Source organism: Alligator mississippiensis, chromosome 12, assembly GCF_030867095.1.
Source record: "Alligator mississippiensis isolate rAllMis1 chromosome 12, rAllMis1, whole genome shotgun sequence".
Classification (NCBI taxonomy): Eukaryota; Metazoa; Chordata; order Crocodylia; family Alligatoridae; genus Alligator; species Alligator mississippiensis.
Genome location: NC_081835.1, coordinates 28,103,785 through 28,122,653, shown reverse-complemented (window position 1 = coordinate 28,122,653; position 18,869 = coordinate 28,103,785). Strand labels below are relative to the sequence as shown.

Below are 18,869 nucleotides of genomic sequence, written 5' to 3'. Positions count from 1 at the left end.
CCCACCAGACTGTGTAATCATCCAAGTCATAGCCTCTTAATTTGTTCACCAGTATGGGGTGGGATACTGTATCGAAGGCCTTCCTGAAGTCTAAGTAAACAATGTCTGCCCCTATTCCTGCGTCCAGGTGTTTTGTAACCTGGTCATAAAAAGAGACTAGATTAGTCAGGCATGATCTGCCTGCTACGAACCCGCACTGGTTTTCCCTTTGCATAATCTTTCCTGCTGGGCTCCCACATATAATAACCCTTAATAATCTTTTCAAAGACTTTGCCAAGGATGGAGGTGAGACTGATTGGTTTATAGTTGCCTGGATCCTCCTTCCTCCCCTTCTTGAAAATAGGGACCACACTGGCCCTTTTCCAGTCCTCCGGGACCTGGCCCGTGCGCCATGAGTGCTCAAATGTTCTTGCCAGTGGCTGTGCAATGACATCAGCCAATGCCTTCAGTACCCTCGGATGGAGCTCATCCGGCTTGCCAACTTAAACGCATCCAGTCCTTCCAAGTGACTCTGCAACATCTCAGGGTCAGCACTTGGTACTCTGGCGCCCTGCTGTTGCCTCTCTACAATCCCATTGTGAGACTTGTCTTGCCCCTTGTTTAGGAACACTGAGGCAAAGAACTCATTGAGGAGTTCAGCCTTGTCGCCCCTATGTGCCACCAATTGCTTTTGCCCATTCAGTAGTGGTTCTATACTGCCCTGGGCCTTCCTTTCACTCCCTATATATCTGAAAAACAATTTTTTGTTATCCTGAACTTGGGATGCCATCCTCAGTTCCATGGTAGCTTTGGCCTTTCTAACTGCCTCCCTACAACAGTGAGCTGAGGAGGTATACTCCTTTTTAGTACAGGCACTCCTCACTTAACGACCGAGTTCCATTCCTGCGACTAGGTCGTTAAGCGAATTGGTCGATAAGCGAGGAGCCACCCCTTGATACTGCATGCCTTGGCTTGAGACGCTGCGCTGCCGTTTCCACAATACGTTTTGTACAATACCGACTGCTCGGAGAGCTGGTCATAAGTCCGTGCGGTCGTTAAACAGGTAGGTCGTTAAGTGAGGAGTACCTGTAGTCTCTCCCTGTTTCCACTGCTTATATGGCCGCCAGATACTGAAGTGCTAGTTAAAAATTCTAGGGAAAAAACATGTTTCTCTAAACATTTTAATCATGTGCTAAATGCTTCTAAATTAAATCAATTGAGAGGGCCAAAATGTAGTTTAGCATACTTGTTCAGGATGATGCTGAGTGGTGGTTGCAAGAGATAACTGACTACATTGGAAACAAGTGAGAAGATGTGATGATGTTTCTTAGTACAGCATGCGAAAAAATACTCTTTTTCCATAGTGAAGGAAACCCACTTTATAAGTAATAATTCTGTTGTTACTATGTGTCTTAAATGGCTCATAGGAACATGCAGTATAAAAAAAAATTCAATATTATGATGTTAGCAATTGAAAGATTAGAGATTGAAAGATTAAAGGCATTCAAATCAGCCTTTTAGTATGAAGCAACAAGGAAGTGAAGCTGGTTTGAAATTATGCGGTCTTTTTTTGTGTAGCAGCACACGTTTGCATCCTGTTTTGAGTTCAGCTCTATAACCTTCATTTATTAGTTATATCCCAAAGTATGTATATTATAGCTTGGGTATGTACATATAATTGCAATTTCAGAAATTTATACTAATAACTGCAATACCTGTGGTAAATTTTTCATGTTTGCCATACTCTGGTTAAGAAATTTAATGTAGTATGTTTATTGCTTCTCTGAACTAAAATTTAGCTTTAATTATTCATGAGGCATCATAAAGGAGTCTAATATATTTTGTAAGTATGAGTGCTTAATAATGTAACACATCACTACAGTACTGTGATACTGAATCTCACCGAGCAATAGGGATGGGCTACTTATTTTTGTTTTAATTAAACATTGGAGAGTAAATTCTTCCATATTCTTGTTTATGAGCCTGGAAATACCACGGCAAACAAGAAATCTATTGCCATGCTTGATAAAAATAAATGGAGTTTCCATCTGGGATGTAAGAAAAACAAAACTAGGACAGGTATTGCAGCAACATTTCCTAATTATCTGGTACCAGCTTTATCTGCTGTCTAGTTTAACTGTGATATACTCATCCCATTCTCATAATCATCCCATTCTCATAAATAAATTAAGAGGCTGTTACACTGATGTTTACATGGTCCAGTGGGTGGCAAATTGGCTTAGTGGTTGCACCCAGAGAGTGGTAGTAGACAGATTAGTATCAGCCTGGAAAGATGTGGGTAGTGGGCACAAAAATATCCAGCACATCTACTGGTTGGGAAGTGACCCTCTCAGCAGCACAGAAGCAGAAAGGTATCTCAGAGTCATAGTGGACTCCAAGATGAACATGAGTCGTCAGTGTGACAAAATCATCGGCAAAGCTAACTGTACTGTATCATGCATCAGCACATACATGACAAATAGAACCAAGGAGGTGATACTTCCCTTCTATACGGCATTGGTCAGACTGCAGTTAGAGTACTGCACCTAGTTTTGGGCACTGTACTTCAAGAAGGATGTTGATAGACTCTAGAGGGTCCAGAGGAGGGCCACTTGTATGGTTAGGGGTTTATAGGACAAGCCCTATGAGGCAAGACTGAAGGACCTGGACCTCTTCAGCCTCCGCAAGAGAAGGCTGAGAGGTGATTTTGTGGCTGCCTACAAATTCATTAGGGGGATGCAGCAAGGGATCAGAGATGCTCTGTTTATCAGGACACCTCTTTGGGTAACAAGGAACAATGGTCACAACCTGACAGAGAGCAGATTTAGGCTAGATATCAGGAAAAACTTCTTCATGGTAAGGGTGGCCAAAATTGGGAATGGGCTTCCAAGAGACCTGGTGCTCTCCCCTACCTTGGGGGTCTTCAAGGGAAGGCTGGATAGGCATTTGTCTGGGGTCATCTGACTCCAGCACTCTTTCCTGCCTAGGCAGAGAGTTGGACTTGATGATCTTTTGAGGTCCCTTCCGACACTAGCATCTATACCTTTCACGTCATCTAACAACTCATATGCATAGCAAAGTTACCAAGTGAAGCAGATTTTAACATAGTTAATATAACTACTAAAATGAAGAGTGTATATAGACTTTAAAGTCTGCTGCTGGTATTTTAGGTCTCATGCTCTTTTTGGTATCTGTACAAATGGGGCAGCCTGGAATCATACAAGCAGGGAAATTCTGTTTCATAGCATTGCCTTCTCTTTGCCCTGACTCCATGGCAGCCCTACACAGTCCTGAGGCTGGGGAAGGGCTAGGAGCTTAATGAGTTTCCCCTGGATTCTCTTCATCCCAAGCATGCAGGGGGAAAAAATCAAAACCACCGTCTAATGTGTCCCCCCTCACTTCAATTTTCTGCTGTGCATTAAATGAGCATAAAGTACCAGTGACTGTCAATGTACCCAGGCCCTCCTTTACAATCACTACTGTGGCGAAAATTGCCAGTGAATTCATTTAGCACTGAGCTAAATTCATTCTTGTGATAAGTAAAATAACTTCATTGAAGTGGATGAAGTTTCACCGAGGATGGAGCTTATCTTTGGAGCCCTGTTCTCCTGGTAATTACTCCAATGTAAAACTCTTATGATTTCCCTGGAGTTACTCTTGATTTACTAATGAATTAGAGAACCTGGCCCTGAGAGTCTACATGAACCACAGGGCTGTTTAGATATTTATGCTGTTAAGGGTGGTTTATTACTGATAAGTGTTCAGGAAAATAACAGTTGACTGTTGGATGACTGTGGGGAAATTCTCTGCCCTGGACCACAACTTACTATTGTTTCCGGCACATATAGCTGTAATAAGGACAAGTCACATCCCACCACCTTTAATGATTCCTTTTCTTTGTTAGCGGTGGGTAAAGCTGGTTGGAATGAGCAGTATTTTCTCATAGAAATTTTTGACTTTTCAGTGAAAAATCAAAATACCAAACAAACTACTTTGGCCACAAACTGAAATATTTGATTTAGACAAGCTTTCATGAGGCCTCCTGAGAGCAGTCATTTGAGTGCCTGATGATTCTTTTCTATAAGTTGAGTGGTTCTTGCTTGTTTAAACAAGCCCTTGGGTATCATAGAGGAGCCGAGGATTATTTCTAAGAACAGTTTCAAACTTAGTTTTGTTTTCAACTTTTATAAGAATACAAGCACTCTTCTCAGCTTTTAGTACCATGGATTATTCGCATTGCCAGATTATTATGAAATCATGTTTCAGTTGGCAACATGACTTGCAAACATGCTGTGCCAAATGGAGCTTTTGTCTGTTAACAAGGAATCTGTCAGGAATGGGAGGTAAACTGAATCTGGCAGGAGAATGTGCATGAAGAAGCGTGAATTTTGATAATTTAATTAAACACAATAACTGAATATGCATTTTCTCTTATTCCTACCTTCCCCCATTGTTTTATTTGTAATAACTAAAATGTGATTCTCTGGTGAATGTTCCCACAGACAAACCTTTAAGGATGACCTGGAATTGGAAGTTCTAGCTGCAGCACCACAAAGACACTGAGCATATTAACATAAACCCTCAGTTAAGAATCTAACTGCTTTTCTGAGAATTAAATCCATGGGTACAAAAAAGAAATTAGTAGAAATAAGCATCTCGTATCTCACAAAATTTAGTGGAAGTTCTTTTAAAGTTTCTTATTGCTTTAGAAGTGGTGAAATAACATCAGCCTTGCAGTTATTTCCTATACTAATTACAAGCAGTCCAAGGGAATAGCGATAATAGAGATGTGGATATGTTTATTTCTTGTAGATAAAACTGTACAACCATTGTAAACAGTTAAAATAGAATGCACAAATAGTGCTTTTAATCCATTATAGTCTCTGATTACTAAGCTTCAAGCCATATATGATCTAGGAGACAGGGTTCAGCAACATACAGCCCACGGACTGCATCCAGCCCACTGAGCCACTAGCTCCTGCCTGCAGAGTCTGAGGTTAAGCAGTGGGGAGCTAGTCCACAGAAACTTCTAGCTATACCCTTGTATCCACTGCTGCTTTGCTTGCTCCCTAGCCTCCCCCTGGCTACAGCATGGGTACAGGTTTCAGCCAGTGGGGATCTGCACCAGGGGCTGGGCAACTGGAAGCTGCATCCAAACCATTGCCACTTCTCTTTCCCCCCTGCCCCTACGTCCTAGCTGTGGCACAGAAGTGGCAGCAGCTTGGACACAGCTTCCAGCTGGCCAGCCGTTGGTGCAGCTGCCCACCAGATGCTGTGCCCATACCCTACCTGAGGAGCAGGGAGGCTGGGTGAGGCAGCAGTGACGTGTATGCAGCTCCCAACTGCCTGGCCTTGCAGCCCTCCACTGCTGATGTGCCATGGAAGCCACCTGGCCTGCATCACACCAGAGCTGGTTGATGTGGAGACCATGGCTGGAAAAGGTTGCTTCCTGCTGATATAGAACATGGAGTTTGTGGTGGGGAGGAAAATATATAACACATCTGCAGAGTTCTACAAGTTCTGCCTGACACTGGAGCAAAAAAAAATCACAATACAGTAGGTTCTCTCTATTCTCTTTTCTGTTAAATGTGTGGTATGGATATCCAGGTGTATTTAAACTGGGATCCTTGATATAAATGCTTGTTAGTTGTAAATGTTATGGTTTGCAAAGGAAAATAATTTAGTTGGACACAGTATACCAATTGCAAACAGTGCTGTTTATTGCTTTCTCTAAACTTGGCATGTTGGAATAGCCACCATTTAAGATTACTGGCAACTTGCAAAAGATAGAAAGCATCTCTACTGAGGTTTATAATAGGGTAGAAAGTGAAAATATATATTCAGAAACCTAACTTATAAGTTATACAGTGGAGTCGCATCATATGTGCATTTAACTTACGCGAATTCAACTATACGCGCTTGGCAAAAAAAAAGAGAGAAAAATACTTTAAATAGTGCAGGTGATTCCGCCTGCCATTCCACTCAATGAGCATATGCCCTGGAGTGAGCGCAAGATAGGAGATGTGAATCTGCTGTTCCCTCAGTCGGTCTCAGTTCCCGCGTGCCTCTCATAGTGTGAGCATCTCGCCGCGCTGAGTGTGATTTTGACTATACGCGATTTTTGCCTTACGCACTGACTTTAGAACCTAACCCCCGCGTAAGATTTGACTCCGTTGTATTTCACCTTGCTGAAAGCACTAGACTTTAAAGGGTTACGGAGTCTTTCCCATTAAGTAGACTATAATAGTACCAGAGTACTGAATGTCTATATGTAATTAAGCAATAGTTCAGTTTTACAATTTTAGTCTGAGATCCTTTACGAGACTTTTACAGCAATTCTGATTCTATTACAACAATTTTGCCTGTTATTCCCTTTTAGAGCAAGAAGTCAGTTTCCCTCCCTCTGTACAAGCATCTGTCACATCAGTATTGGTAAAGAAAAGTGGTTTTTAACAAATGCATCCCTTAACTTTTTAAGATGGTGCTCAGAGACCTAGTGATCAATTTTAGTAGTGTGTTACCATCTATGGATCTCACTTAGGTCAGGCCTCAGATGCAACTTCAGAATGCTTTCTTCTTGTTTCGTTATGTTGGTAACATCAAACAATCACCCAACGCCAGACTTTGGCCAACTTAATAAAATGTAGAAAGCATTATGAATCCACGTGGGAATGAAGCAAGTAATTGGCACAATTCTTTAAAAATAATTTGGGTATCATTAGTTAACCAGATGATGTCAAGCTTTACTATAACTTGGGCTGGATAAATTCCATCGTCACTTTTCATATGGAACCGCTCTTTGTTCCTGTGTGTTGCTTTTGCAATGTTTATTAGTGTGCTTCTCAGTTATATAAAATTATACCACTATAGCCCTTATATTTTAAGCTTGAAAAACTTCAAAAAAAAATCCTCAAAAGGCATTTGGCAAGTAACTTTCCTTACTAAAGCAGTTCCAAAGCTAGTCACACATCAGAAGTACTCTCTATTGGTGCTGACCTATCCAGGGTAGGACAGCTAATTAGGAACAGGCCTGCTTATTCCCATTCCTGATTATTAGGGGTTATACTGTATTGGTGATGAAAACACTGTAGTAACTGAGGCATACTATTGGCCATTAGGGGCTAAGGGGTTAAGCTTTTAGATTCCAAGCTGTACAATCCAGCATCAGCTTGGAAGTTAAGTATTAATATGCTTGATTACTGTTTGCAATAAGGTAGCATGACGAGTCCCCAGTCACAATCTAGATACTGAAGAGACATAATGTAAAATATCCTAAAAAAAGTACATTTTATAAAATGTTGACCTAATTTGCTAGCATACATTGTATTACACTTATTCTTGAATGTTTACTGCTGCAGTGTTCATCCACTAGGGAGAAGGTATAAAATTATGTATAAAATTCCACATTTCCATCATTTTTACTACATCTTAGCACTTGTATTTTACATAAGCTAATAAGCAGACTCAGTTTTGTCTCTGAGGGCGTTTTTATTGTGGTTTAAAGCGACTAAAGCATCATATTCAAGCCTCAGATTGTATTCTAAGCAAATATCAAGAGCAAATTGTTTAATCCAGTATTTCTCAACCTATGGGTCATGACCCAAATGTGGGTCACAAGAATATAGGAAAGGGTCACAAACAAACTTTAAAAATGAACCATATTTTGCAGGGGTGTAGGTTGTAGCTGTGTTGGTCTAAGGACATAGGCAGACAAGGTTCCTTGGGTGAACTTGATATACTTTTATTAGACCAACCCAAATAGTTGGAGAATAGTTATTAAGCAAGCTTTCAAGTTCAAAAACCCTTCGTCAGGCTAAGGAAGTTTCAGCAGTTGGTGTGTGCTCTTCCTGGATGGAAAGAAAAGTAAAGAAGCCAGGGGCTGGGCTGGGGAGTCAGTTGCCAGGCAGATTATAATGTATCAAAAATCCAATGTCTACGTTTAGTCCCTGATCTCTAGTATCCAGGAGGTTGATGAAATGGAGCTCATAGGCTCGTCTCTGGGAAGTGTTGTGTAAGTTTCCCTTGAGGATCAGAACTGAGAGATTGGAGAGAGAGTGGCCCTCCTGTGAGAAATGTGCCCCCACCGGTAATTGGGTATTTCTGTCTTTGATAGATTTCCGGTGTGCGTTCATTCTGGTGCGCAGTTGTTGTTTGGTCTCTCCTATGTATTTTCCATCTGGGCATTTGGTGCATTGGATGAGCTATATTACATTTCTGGAGGTGTAGCTGTAAGATCCTGGGATGCTGATGGCTCTGTTGTGGGGTGTAGTAATAGTGGGGGTGGTGGAGATGTGTTGGCAGGTTTTGCATTTCTTGTCAAGGCACAGTCTGGATCCTTTCGGTGTGTTCTGGGCTTGAGGAAGTTTGCTTCTGGTGATGAGGTTAGTGAGGTTCGATGCCTGTTTGAAGGCTAGGATGGGTGGCTCTGGGAAGATCTTTTTAAGAATAGGGTCTCTTTCTAGTATGGGTTGCAATTTTTTGAGGATTTTCTGTACAGGTTCAAGGGAGGGGTGATATATCATCACCAGTGGTGTGCGATTTGTGGGGGGGTTTCTTCTGTACTGCAGCAGTTCTTCACGTGGTATCTGGGTGGCTCTTTCAAACGTGCGATCTATCTCTCTGGACGAGTGTCCTTGCTGGGTGAAAGCCTTTTTAAGATTGGTGAGGTGGTGATCCCGGGTGTTCTCTTCAGTACAAATACGGTGGTATCTGAGGGCTTGGCTGTATATCACAGCTTTTTTGGTGTGTTTAGGGTGATTGCTGGTTCTGTGCAGATATGTATGTTGGTCTGTGGGTTTCTTGTATACTGTGGTCTGTATTTTACCCTTCTGGATACTGATCATTGTATCTAAAAAGGAGATGTTGGTGCTGGAATATTCTAAAGAAAGTTGGATGGAAGGATGGTGATTGTTGAATTTCTGATGGAACTCAATCAGAGATTGTAGGTTTTCAGTCCAAATGATGAAGATGTCATCGATGTATCTTAAGTATAGCAAGGGTTTGATGGTGCAGTTCTTGAGGAAGTCTTCTTCCAGGTGGCTCATAAAAAGGTTGGCATACTGTGGAGCCATTTTAGTGCCCATAGCTGTTCCCATGATCTGAAGGAAGTGTTGATTATTAAAAGTGAAATTGTTGTGTGTGAGGATCAAGTGTATAAGCTGAGTAATATCTTTGGGCCTGTATTCTGAGTTGTAATTTTGTTCCTGTAGATATGTAAGGCAGGCTTGGATGCCATCCTGGTGCAGGATGTTGGTATATAGGCTGGTAACGTCCATGGTGGCTAGGAGTGTGTTGCTGGGAAGGTGGTATATGTTTTTATGTTTCCGTAGAAAGTCTGTAGTGTCTTGTACAAAACTCCTCAAAAAAAATCCTCAAAAATTGCGACCCTATTCTCAGAGCCACCCATCCTAGCCTTCAAACAAGCACCGAACCTAGCCAACCTCATCACTAGAACCAAACTTCCTCAAGCCCAGAACACACCAAAAGGATCCAGACCGTGCCATGACAAGAAATGCAAAACCTGCCAACACATCTCCACCACCCCAACAATTACTACACCCCACAACAGAGCCATCAGCATCCTAGATTCATAGATGTTAGGATCGGAAGGGACCTCAATAGATCATCGAGTCTGACCCCCTGCATAGGCAGGAAAGAGTGCTGGGTCTAGATGACCCCAGCTAGATGCCTATGTAACCTCCTCTTGAAGACCCCCAGGGTAGGGGAGAGCACCACCTCCCTTGGGAACCCATTCCAGACCTTGGCCACTCGAACTGTGAAGAAGTTCTTCCTAATGTCCAATCTAAATCTGCTCTCTGCTAGCTTGTGGCCATTATTTCTTGTAACCCCCGGGGGCGCCTTGGTGAATAAAACCTCACCAATTCCCTTCTGTGCCCCCGTGATGAACTTATAGGCAGGCACAAGGTCGCCTCTCAACCTTCTCTTGCGGAGGCTGAATAAGTCCAGGTTCTCTAGTCTCTCCTCGTAGGGCTTGGTCTGCAAGCCCTTAACCATACGAGTGGCCCTTCTCTGGATTCTCTCCAGGTTATCCACATCCCTCTTGAAGTGCGGTGCCCAGAATTGCACGCAGTACTCCAACTGCGGTCTGACCAGCGCCCGATAGAGGGGAAGTATCACCTCCTTGGATCTATTTGTCATGCATCTGCTGATGCACGATAAAGTGCCATTGGCTTTTCTGATGGCTTCATCACACTGCCGACTCATGTTCATCTTGGAGTCCACTAGGACTCCAAGATCCCTTTCCACTTCCATGCCACCCAGCAGGTCATTCCCTAGGCTGTAGGTGTGCTGGACATTTTTCCTCCCTAGGTGCAGCACTTTGCATTTCTCCTTGTTGAATTGCATTCTGTTGTTTTCTGCCCACTTGTCCAACCTATCCAGATCTGCTTGCAGCTGTTCCCTGCCCTCCGGCATGTCCACTTATCCCCATAGTTTTATGTCATCTGCAAACTTGGACAGAGTACATTTCACTCCCTCGTCCAAGTCGCTGATGAAGACATTAAAGAGTATCGGTCCCAGGACCGAGCCCTGCAGGACCCCACTGCCCACACCCTTCCAGGTCGATACCGACCCATCCACCACGACTCTGGGTGCGACCCTCTAGCCAATTCGCCACCCACTGGACTGTGTAGTCATCCAAGTCACAGCCTCTTAACTTGTTCACCAGTATGGGGTGGGATACCGTATCGAAGGCCTTCCTGAAGTCTAAGTATACGACATCCACCCCTCCTCCTGTGTCCAGGCATTTCGTAACCTGGTCATAAAAAGAGACTAGATTAGTTAGGCATGATCTGCCTGCTACGAACCTGTGCTGATTTCCCCTCAGCATAATTTGTCCTGCCGGGCTCTCGCAAATGTGAGCCTTCATCATTTTTTCAAAGATTTTGCTGAAGATGGAGGTGAGACTGACTGGCCTATAGTTGCCCGGGTCCTCCTTCCTCCCCTTTTTGACAATAGGGACCACATTGGCCCTTTTCCAGTCCTCCGGGACTTGGCCCGTGCGCCACGAGCGTTCAAATATTCCCGCCAGTGGCTCTGCAATGATATCGACCAGTGCCTTCAGCACCCTCGGATGGAGCTCATCCGGGCCTGCTGACTTAAAGGCATCCAGTTCTTCCAAGTGACTCTGCACCATCTCAGGGTCTATGCATGGAAGTCTGGCGCCTTTCTGCTGCCTCTCTACAACCCCAGTGAGAGACTTGTCGTGCCCCTCATTTAGGAACACTGAGGCAAAGAACTTGTTGAGGAGTTCAGCCTTGTCCCCCCTGTCCGTCACCAATTGTTTCTGCCCATTTAGCAGGGGTCCTATTCCTCCCTGGGCCTTCCTTTTACTCCCTATATATCTAAAAAACAATTTCTAGTTGTCCTTTACTTGGGTTGCCATCCTCAGCTCCATGGTGGCTTTGGCCCCTCTAACTGCCTCCCTACAAGTGCGAGCAGAGGAGGTATATTCGTCTTTGGTGATTTCTCCCTGTTTCCACTTTTTATGTGCTCCCCTTTTGGCCCTTAAGCTGCCCTGGATTTCTCTGGTTAGCCAAGGAAACCTCCTGGCCCCTTTCCCTCTTTTTCCTCTCATCGGGATCATCTCGCATCCCAGGATCTTACAGCTACACCTCCAGAAATGTAATATATCTCATCCAATGCACCAAATGCCCAGATGGAAAATACGTAGGAGAGACCAAACAACAACTGCGCACCAGAATGAACGCACACCAGAAATCTATCAAAGACAGAAATACCCAATTACCGGTGGGGGCACATTTCTCACAGGAGGGCCACTCTCTCTCCAATCTCTCAGTCCTGGTCCTCAAGGGAAATTTACACACCACTTCCCAGAGACGAGCCTATGAGGTCCATTTCATCAACCTTCTGGATACTAGAGATCATGGACTAAACATAGACATTGGATTTTTGATACATTATAATCTGCCTGGCAACTGACTCCCCAGCCCAGCCCCTGGCTTCTTTACTTTTCATTCCATCCAGGAAGAGCACACACCAACTGCTGAAACTTCCTTAGCCTGACAAAGGGTTTTTGAACTCGAAAGCTTGCTTAATAACTATTCTCCAACCTTTTGGTTTGGTCTAATAAAAGATATCAAATTCATCCAAGGAACCTTTTCTGCCATATTTTGCATACATTTTTGAAAAAATAGATGCTGCTTGTGCTTCATCATATGTTAACACTGTGCACACTAAAAGAAAAAAGGGATCTGGATTTCCCGTTTGCCATGGAGCAGTGTGGAAAAAACAGATTTTCTCCTTTAAAGGAGAAAAATGTAGGAGACCATAGGTTTTCCCCTTGCAGGCAGACAGAGTTCCAGTCTGCAAGAGGGTACTTGGAGCTGGGGGGAGCAGGAGGAGGGCAATTAGGCAGCCAGGCAGTATGGAGAGCAGCTCCCTACAGGTAAGTCTATGGGGCAGCGGGTGGGAGGGTAGAGACAATGCATCAGGGGGGTGGGGGGGACACAGACAACATGTCGGGAGGTCACAGGGGGGCATGCGCTGGTCCCAGATTTGTGCACCCACAGAAGGTATGGGACTGCAATCTGGCTGGAATGGCATGGGCAGAATCCACCTCCAAGGCCCAGCAGGCAGGTCCCAGGAGGGTGGAATAGAGCAGTGAGACTCATTGCTGCAGCTGCCATTGTCAGGACTCCCTTCAGCCACACTGCCAGCAGCATCAGGAATAACAGACGGGGGGGATGCATGCTGCCCTTATTTCCTCCTGCTGCCAGCTGCTTATACACTGGGCCCTGATTCTTCCCTGCTGCCATGGTCCAGCCACTGCCACCACTCCCCTCAGGCCATTACCCCAGAGAGGAGGGGAGGTGGTGAGCAGTGCCATCATCAGCCTTTGCTGGTCCAGCCAAGCCACAGCCCTGTGCCTGCTGTAAGCACACATATCTAGGGGAACATGTGCCTCCCCATGCCCCACACACATGTGCCCCTGCTCCATTTACTCATCCCCTGGCCCCACACACTGGGGGCAGCAGCTTAGAAATGAGGGCCCCAGCAGGGCCAGAGGACTGCAGGTTAGGAGTGAGGGGTACCAGCAGATCAGTTTATGATCTTTTTTCAAGTTGCACAATGATGAATGTCACTTGGGAGTAATGGGAGGCCACATGTTGATATTGCTCTTAATGTGTTCCTATTGATATTGATTTCTGCCTTTAAAATTAAGACTGTTGAGCTGCTTTAACTTATAGTGTGTAATAAGTATTTTTTGGGCAAAATACTTGTGTTGTCTACCTTACTATTTACTGGGTCAGTACTGGCCATCAGTGTTTACTAATGGGTCCTGATACAGAAAAGGTTGAGAACCACTGGTTTAATCCATTTTATGGAAACAATTGCTTAGCACTGCATCAGTCCAAATCTTCCAGACAAAACCTGTGTTAAACCCTGTAAGCACTGGGAGACCATGACAAAAAAAAGTTTGTTATCACTTGTACATTAAACTTCAGCCCTATTTTTAATGTCAGAGGAACACAACCACCCTGAGGCATGCATGTGCTGATGTATATTTGTAATAGAGAGTTTATGCTCATGAATTTTAATAATCTTTCTAACATGTTAGCCCAACTAATAAGCGGATTCCTCATTACAATTCAGCATTTTGGCCACAGATAAGCCTGTATGGAATAAATAAGATGAAGCTGATGTTTATTGTGGTCTTAAATGGATTTACTTAAAAAAATTACTTTTTCTTCATTTAAAACTTCCTTTGTCATCTTTGTTTCCGTAAAAAAGTAATGTTTTCCACTATGTCAAGCCATCTCCTATAAGGGTAGCTTCACCATTTTCTTTGTCTTTTCAGTCCAGGAATAGGGGGTGTTACCACAAGATTCTTTATGCTTTCCTTGCTAGTGTAATACAACTATATTACTTATTGAACAAGTCAGAACCTAAATCTGCTTGGAGATTACGTGTTTCTATCCTCCCCAAATATCCATCACATAAACTCTACATATACCTTGTATACAAATACTAGTAAATATTTTTGTTTGATAATGGAGATGCATTTTTATGCAGAACCACTAAAAGCAAGTGTTTGCACTTTATTTTGTTTACTGTGGTATAACTCTGGAATGATCACTGCCAAGGGTTTAGCTTTTCAGTGGCATGTTTAAGCCTAGCCTTTGGTTAAATCTTGGGTGCTTTAAAACTGATAGCTTTAGATCTTTAAAAACATAAGAAAATTGATCCAAGTCCTAGCTTCTGTTTTAAGTGTAGTGGGTCAGCTCAGCTCAGAAAACTAACTATACTATTTTATCTTTAGAATGAAGTCTGCTGTTTCACTGTAGCTTTCTACATGCTGAAAAACCAAATGATTTTTCAAGCTGTGCAAAGACGCAACAAGATCTTTAAAATGTTCTTATTTGTAGCCTGTTTTCAGTTAAAAACAAAAACCTGCTCCTCACAAAACCATTCCTTCTCTATAATTTATTCAGGTTCCACCAAGGACTTAATTGAAACTTGCTGTGCAGCTGGACAACAGTGGGCTATAGACAATGGGGAATGCATGGAAATCCCCATAAGTGGGACTGATGGAGATATTTGCAGGTATGTAAGTCAAAGGGCTGCATGAATTGTCCACCTCCCAGGAAACTGGGAATTGGTCCATTCTCCAGATTGTATTGTTGGCTAACTATCAGTGGGTCAGGAGAGAATGGGGAGATTTTTTCTTAAAAACTGCATGGAATCTAATATAAACTTATGCTTTTTAAAGATTTCTTCTTACTATGGTACCAGAACAAAACACATTTTGCTTCCAAGATCTGTGGAGTTCAGTCTGGTAGGACAGAGTAGATAAGTATTCCTCACAGCTCTGTTTGACAAATATTAAATCATTTTCCTCTTCATTAGTGGGCAAACTTGACAATTAATCCAAAAGTCAGGTTCTGGCACTCATTCACTGGGATTCGTAGGGTATCCAAGGGAATTTATAGAGTAAGTGCATGAAGCTGTTGAAGTCTAACCCCAATATAGCCTAGTTACAAAGAAAAGAGTAGACTAACATGTTCTCCCTGTTACACAAACTCCATGTAATACCACCTCAACCATTTGAGCCTGAAAAAGGGGCTTTAGACAGAACTGGAAATAAAATAATAATGAATGTCAAATACAATAATGCAAACCGAATGACTTCCTTTAAATGCTGTTTCAGCATTTTAAGGTGCTGGTCTTGGTTCTGAACTGATGCTGGGATAGATCAAGAAGAAATATGTTATTGTAATCCACTGGATGTACATTTAAAAACCAGTCTGAATTTTAGTGCAGTGTAATTTGCACATCTCAAATACATGAACTGGAAAACATAAGGGCAATTTTAGCCCTGGGCTTGTATACAGGTGGAAATCCAGTAATCCATTAATGAGTTCTAGCTGCATATGGCAAGGCTGAATTTAGTCCTAAATGCTAAATCCCAGTGTATCACACTAAACTGATCTCATGAGACTTACATGAACAGAGACTACAATCAAAGGATCTATATGCTTGTGCATCTACAAGCTCACTCTCATTACACCTGCTCACAAGCTTTAATGGTTCAGAACTCTCTCTGTAAATTGGTGATATGTGCAATAGGAAAACATAAACAGGAAATCCATTATCCCTTTTAGGAGATATTAAAACATGTTTCCACCTGCATAATGCAGGTATATGTATTTTGATGCACTATATGCTTTGGCAAAATACTGACAAGTAACTGATTAATTAACTACCTGCAAACATGCAAGTAACTAAGCTCCTTTGGTAATCATATGGTATAGAATGGAAATAAACTGTCTTGATTAACAACTGTTTTTTCTAGAATAACAAATTATTAACACCTAGACTTTTGCAAGTGACCAAAGAAACACTTGATTTCTTACATCACATCTGAAGATTAGAGCCAGAACTAAATCAGTGTAGCTATATTGAAATCCACAGAACTTGGAAGTGTACCAGTTTGTGCCAACTGAAACCATCCAAGAATGCCCAGAAATGTATTGTACTATCCTGAGGCATTAGAGCAGAACAGACTTAAAGGTGAGATTGCTGCTAACTAAATCACTGAAATAACTTCCTGCAGCACCTGAGTTTTCCTTGGACATGTCTTATGAATGCATCTGCCAGGCATTACTTTGTTTGGCCTATGATGAAACAACTGCTGTTGATGGAGAATGGCAAATATGGTAATAGAGATTACTTTTATAGACTAACCCTAGCCTTTATATATTCTTTAGGATTAGTATAAAGTTTGCATAACTTTCTGGATTTGTACAGTAAGTTGTGAATGATGTGTGAAGTGAAACATCCTTCTCAAACAGGCTGCTTAGCTGTGCCAGGGGTCTGGTGAGGTTTTTTTTCATTATGTCCAGAAGCCACTAATTAACCCTCTCCCCTGCAAACTACAGTGTCATTTCTTACTCTGTTTCACCCTCCATCCAACCCTTGCAATATCATCTAGCAAAATAAATCATCTAAAATATTTAGAATGTTTTAGCCAGTTTTGATTTTTCTCATTTAATGTTATAGATGTACTTGTTCTGTTGAGAACAGAGATTAATTAACAAGAAATGATTACTAGAGCAGAGTTCTGATTAGTTCCAGGACATAAGCACTGGAATGACCATATCAGTGCAGTCAAACTAATGCAAACCACTAAATGAGATGCACATTACCCAAACAATGTAGGGATATACTTGAGCATATTACTGCATTAAGTTGCCCTGGTCTCAGTCCTGCTTTGTACAACTGCAGTATGTCTATGTTGGTTCCAACAGATTAATAAATTGATGTTGTATGAGCATGAAACTTTTTTTTGGTGTAGATAGAGCCTCAGCTCCATTTGAAGCAATAGTCTGGTTACCTGGCCTGCCTAGAGCATGTTTTGGACTGGAAACAAAATTATGTAGTCTAAATGTTTTGGGCTCAGCATGGACAGTGGAACAGTCACTTTGACATCTTAAAGTTACAAGTATAAACAAATTATGCCACCTAGAAAAATGTATTTCCTTTGTCTGTTCTGTAGGAGAAAGGAACTTCTCACACCAAAGTGTAACCTTCCACAGTATTCTGAATCCATGGAGACCGCAGTCTTAATAACAGCTAATAGGTTTTGGATTGTTGGTGCTTGACATCCAAAAAAACAATATTCCATCCAGTCTTGGTTTTTCTGTCCTCTTTTGAAGAGCCTTAATAATCATCAATGACTTTAATTTTTACCAGACATTTCAAATGCCTTGTGATGTCAATAAAAATTAAATTAGTGGCCATTAAAGACAGTAACAGGTCTTTAATGGCCTTTAATGTAGCCAATTTGCTCAAAGTCGAGTCAGTTCTCAGTTCCACTCCATTTATTTTACAGGGAGAATGCTTGATCCCAAAGCAAACAAGTCAAGCAGTAACATACAAAAGCAATAACAATAACAAAAGCAAAACTTACAGTCTTTCTCCAGACCTTGGAAGAGGGGCAAACTCCTAGCTCAGTGCTTACCCGCCTCCTCTCTACCCTTGCTACCCTCTTGAGGAGCCTTTAGCTTCCCCCTAGGGGGATCCCCAGGCTCCTAAGCAGGCAAACTCCTCTCTCTAAACCCCTGCAGCTGGGCTTCAGCCCCTGAGTCATGCACCTCATTACAATGAGCCATTCACATTTAAAATAAACAACTGTGTTTTTGTAGTTGGCAATTCTTACTGGAACTGGAAAAAAAATGTCCTTAGGAAAAAAAGCACAAAAAGGGGGGAAACCATTGTAAAATTAGTGACCATATTCATAGTGTCCAGCATGTAGCGTTAACTTCAGACTGACCTAGGTGTCCTTTGACATGAACTGTGTACTGCTCATAACTAAGTTATTGTCCCATTGCCACACGTTAGTTTGCACTGAACTGTACAACCTCTCCTTCCAATTTTTTTTCCAAGCATCAAGGGAAAAAAACCCAATCTGGAAACTTTTTTGGCTTAGAAAAGAAAGGGCCTTGGCTTCCTGGGAGACCATTTTTATTGAAATAATTATACATATCTAATTGTCAACAGTTTTTTGCTTTGAAATTGATGTCTGTGAAGGACAGCCAATTGGCTTTTAGCCACTGGTTGTTAAAAAGCACCAGGCCTTATAATCAGCACATATTTATAAGGCTAGGGGTTGGGGTTGATGGAGGCTACATCCCTTGGGTCTACCATTTTAAGGATAGCTACTTGAATTATAACCTGTAACTAGTACCAGAATTAACTATCACCAATGAGTGGTTCTGTATGGAAAAAGTAAGTCTTTTCCATGCTTTTCCCACATCACTGCAAAATGAGTATACAACAGATACATATTTGTATTCTTAATGGTTTTGCTTAATGGTTTTGCTTAATGGTTTTTGCTAAATAGTGATGGACAGATTCATACACTGAGGTCAAAAGGCAGTATTGTAATCCTTTAAACTTATCTCTTACATAGCCTTTAAAAAAGAAAATTCAGCTTGATTTTTAAAAGTGCCAGAATCTGTAACAGGCCTTGGTAAGGTGTAAGATTCGATAGATAACTATCCTCATTATTAAAACATGCATCTTCTTTCAAGTCTGAATTTGAACTTCTAGTCAAAGGCTCTTGTTAGTCCTCTGGTCTGCTGGACTGAAAGGTCCTTTCTTTTCAAATTTTGGTTCCTCTGGTAGACTTTTATAGACTGATATCAAATCAGACCATCTCTTTGACAAGATAAACAGGCTGGATTTCTTGAGTCTTACCATGTTTTCCAACATAAATGAAGTAGAATATAATGGATGAAATCCTGGCTGCAGTAAGATCAATGGAAAAATTCCTTTTGTCAGTAGGGACAGGATTTCACCTAATTTACACTCCTTAATTCTTCTTTCTTCTATGTGTATATCTTCCC

At 42.0% G+C, this 18,869-nt stretch overlaps 1 protein-coding gene across 7 annotated transcripts in view; it reads left to right on the top strand.

Annotated features, from left to right (window-relative positions):
- Positions 1-18,869, top strand: part of FBLN2 (fibulin 2) — a 243,105-nt gene that overhangs the window by 161,479 nt on the left and 62,757 nt on the right. For all 7 annotated transcript variants that reach the window (XM_059715805.1, XM_059715804.1, XM_019495416.2 and 4 more), the window contains one exon: positions 14,454-14,565. In XM_059715805.1, coding sequence (XP_059571788.1) covers positions 14,454-14,565 — 112 coding nt within the window. The remainder of the gene's footprint in view (positions 1-14,453; positions 14,566-18,869) is intronic.